The following is a 4,081-nucleotide window of genomic DNA, read 5'->3' as shown; positions in this document are numbered from 1 at the left end:
AGGGTTACAAAGAGGAACAGGGTAGGGGGATAGGGTAGCTGTGTGATGGGTATTGAGGAGGGCACGTGTTGTGATGAGCACTAGGTGTTATACACAACCAATGAATCATTGAACATTACATCAAAATCTAATGATGCACTGTATGTTGGCTAACTGAACATAATAAAAAAATGAAAAAGAAAAAAAAAAAGAATGACTTGCACCCTAAAAAAGATGGCATGATTCAGAATAGTAAGTACACTGTGTTATCATTTGTGTACATACTATTTTATCATTTGAGTGAAGTATTATCTTTTTTTTTTTTTCTCATTAAACTTTTGTTTTAATGGGTCTCAAAATTCTGTGACAGATTTTTGGTCAAGTTGTTTCCATTAAAAAGTACTGATTTTAAAAACTAATAACTTAAAACTGCCACACACACACAAAAAAAAACAAATGGTCCACAAAACATTCTCCTTTCCTTCTGAAGGTTTTACAATGCATTGTTATCATTAACCAGTCTTTTACTATTAAACTTAAATGGCCAATTGACACAAACAGTTCTGAGACCGTTCTTCCACCACTGATTAAGACTGGGGTGGCAGGTATTGGGGATAATATTCATTTAGCCTTCTGAGCTTTCTGGGCAGACTTGGTGACCTTGCCAGCTCCAGCTGCCTTCTTGTCCACTGCTTTGATGACACCCACAGCAACCGTCTGTCTCATGTCACGAACAGCGAAACGGCCCAGAGGAGGATAGTCAGAGAAGCTCTCAACACACATAGGCTTGCCAGGAACCATATCAACAATGGCAGCGTCACCAGATTTCAAGAACTTGGGACCATCTTCCAGCTTTTTTCCAGAACGACGATCTATCTTCTCCTTCAGCTCAGCAAACTTGCAAGCAATGTGAGCTGTGTAACAATCCAGCACAGGTGCATATCCAGCACTAATTTGGCCTGGATGGTTCAGGATAATCACCTGAGCTGTGAAGCCAGCTGCTTCCATTGGTGGGTCATTTTTGCTGTCGCCAGCCACATTGCCACGACGAACATCTTTGACAGATACGTTCTTGACATTGAAGCCCACATTGTCCCCAGGAAGAGCCTCACTCAAAGCTTCATGGTGCATTTCAACAGACTTGACTTCAGTTGTTACGTTGACTGGAGCAAAAGTGACCACCATGCCAGGCTTAAGAACACCAGTCTCCACTCGGCCCACAGGGACAGTACCAATACCACCAATTTTGTAGACATCCTGGAGAGGCAGACGCAAGGGCTTGTCAGTTGGACGAGTTGGTGGCAGAATGCAATCCAGAGCTTCAAGCAGTGTGGTTCCACTGGCATTCCCATCTTTACGGGTGACTTTCCATCCCTTGAACCAAGGCATATTAGCACTTGGCTCCAGCATGTTGTCACCATTCCAACCAGAAATTGGCACAAATGCTACTGTGTCGGGGTTGTAGCCAATTTTCTTAATGTAGGTGCTGACTTCCTTAACAATTTCCTCGTATCTCTTCTGGCTGTAGAGTGGCTCAGTGGAATCCATTTTGTTAACACCAACAATTAGTTGTTTTACACCCAGTGTGTAAGCCAGAAGGGCATGCTCACGGGTCTGCCCGTTCTTGGAGATACTGGCTTCAAATTCTCCAACACCAGCAGCAACAATCAGGACAGCACAGTCAGCCTGGGATGTGCCTGTAATCATGTTTTTAATAAAGTCTCTGTGTCCTGGAGCATCAATGATGGTCACGTAATACTTGCTGGTCTCGAATTTCCACAGGGAGATATCAATGGTGATACCACGTTCACGTTCAGCTTTCAGTTTATCCAAGACCCAGGCATACTTGAAGGAGCCTTTTCCCATCTCAGCAGCCTCCTTCTCGAATTTTTCGATAGTTCTTTTGTCGATCCCACCACATTTGTAGATCAGATGACCAGTAGTGGTAGACTTGCCCGAATCTACGTGTCCGATGACAACAATGTTGATATGAGTCTTTTCCTTCCCCATTCTGGTTTAGGATGAGCGGTGGTTTTCACGACACCTGTGTTCTGGCGGCAAACCCGTTGCGAAAAAGGAGTATTATCTTTATATAGTAAAATATGCATGGGTTATCTACCAAAGTCTGTAAGCACACAAAAAATCTATCAGTGAAAAGGGGTGTTCTGAATGGCAAAGAGATACGGTAGAAAGAGGATACACATTTCATTGCATATGAATGTATTTCTTATTCAAAAATAAGGTTCTTTTAAAAATGCATCCCCAACATACTTCCAAATTAATCATGTCTAAGATTATTATTTCGTATTGTAAAAAATGAAGCCAATGCTCTGCATTGAATCAGTATTTATGAAATTCAGAGGTTGAGAGGCATGAATAAAACTCTGGCAATCTTTTTAACATGTACCTAAATAAAGTTAAGACTGATCCATTCAGCAATTATACATTAGAAGTTATATCACTTTCTACATGTGTTAACGCAGCTGAATAAGTTGTGCTTTTTCAGATTACGCAATTATACATCTCTATATTTGTGTAGCAAAGCCCTCTTAAATACTGCAGATTCAAAGGATTTCAATAAAACTTGAACGTGGAATTCCATCATCTTACGAATTTACTCAAATTGGCTGGATAACAGAGGCAGAGAACTACCCTCCTCCAGAGTACAAATGAGTGAATTAGTAAATGTATTTTTTTTTTTTAGTAAATGTGTTTTTATTTGTGTCTGTGCATGTGGATTTAAGTAAATATCAGATATTTCAACATACTTTTACAGTGCTTAATGACAACTTGTTGACTGCAAATTAAGCAAATGAATACATAAACATCTAAACGAAAAATCATGTAAGGAATCCAAACACCACTGTTTGTTCAATAAAAAGAGGATCCAAATCCACTCTTGGGGTAGTGCATACCCATTCAGGTTATTTGGCTTGAAGGCTTGAGGAGCTCTATTAATCTTCCTTCTCTGGCCACTTTGTACATTTTACATCCCAGAAAACATCCCCCAATGATTAAGACCTTCAAACTGTGCCTGTCAGTTATGAATTCTACGGTATTGAGAACTTTATACTTCTGGTCTCAGGTAACTAGGATTTATTCCTTTGGAAAGGCAATAACTATGTAGTTAGTGGAGATTTTGCCCTCATAAATTCTTCATAACATCATTTGTTGCCATAAAACTCATAAAAATAGTGGGGGTGTTCTGATTTATGATATGATCCGGCACAAAAGTTTGAGGACCAGAATTCAAATACACAGTACATAGTAACGTACAATTTCAAAGAAACTTGCATAATGAATTGATTGCTCTTTAATATTTTTTAATCTGAAATAATGTAAAATCACATAATTTGATTCAGTGGGCAAACTGTTATCAAGAGCAAAATAGTAAATCCAGTGCCATTTCACTGTAGATATTTGTTATTGTGTCTTATTTCTAAAACTTAAAAAATACTAAACATTATTAGTTTGGTGAATGCTTCCTCTGGTGAAGTATTTAGATGCCACACGTGCATAGTTCTTGTTGGTCTCATCCTAGTGACCCAATGAAGAAATGTATCTCTGTGTTAAACTCGTACAGGCTACTATTAACTATATAAAGCAAAAGGGGCTCAGGAACATAATTCCAAACAACTTCAAATTTTCAACATACACATACCATTATGTACAAGGTTTTCTTGGTCTGACAGAACTCAATTCTAAAAGTAAAAATACGTGAACTTCCACAAATTCTGAGAAGAGCTATGGGTGGGGAGACAATACTCAAGAGAAAAGAGAAAGGAGGACTATTGAGTGTCAATTCTTGTATTTTCTATGCCCTACACAGTCCTAAAATCACTTAATTATTGAAGAAGAGATGTATAATATGAAACGTGACTTTTAAAAATATGTTTTAATGATTCACACGCAGTGTAGAGGTCTAGAATACGACGTGTATGACCTAGGTGATGCACTACACAAGGTAGCTGATAGGGTGATGAAAGAAATGATTAGAACTTCTATTCAAATTTTAACTCACCTTCTTAAATCAATTTATTTACGTTTCCAGTATACCTATGTTAGTATAGTAGAACGTGTATATCCTTTCCTATATTCTTGG

At 38.5% G+C, this 4,081-nt stretch overlaps 1 protein-coding gene across 1 annotated transcript; it reads right to left on the bottom strand.

The window, feature by feature from the left end:
• Positions 1-309: 309 nt before the first annotated feature.
• LOC131832431 (elongation factor 1-alpha 1-like) lies at positions 310-2,056 on the bottom strand. The gene has a single exon (XM_059175419.1). The coding sequence runs from the start codon at positions 1,987-1,989 to the stop codon at positions 601-603; it is 1,389 nt and encodes a 462-aa protein (XP_059031402.1). The 5' UTR covers positions 1,990-2,056; the 3' UTR covers positions 310-600.
• Between the last annotated feature and the right edge of the window lie 2,025 nt (positions 2,057-4,081).

Source organism: Mustela lutreola, chromosome 5 (assembly GCF_030435805.1).
Source record: "Mustela lutreola isolate mMusLut2 chromosome 5, mMusLut2.pri, whole genome shotgun sequence".
Lineage (NCBI taxonomy): Eukaryota > Metazoa > Chordata > Mammalia > Carnivora > Mustelidae > Mustela > Mustela lutreola.
Note: the sequence above shows the minus strand (reverse complement) of the source record. Positions and strands in the feature narration are given on the sequence as shown.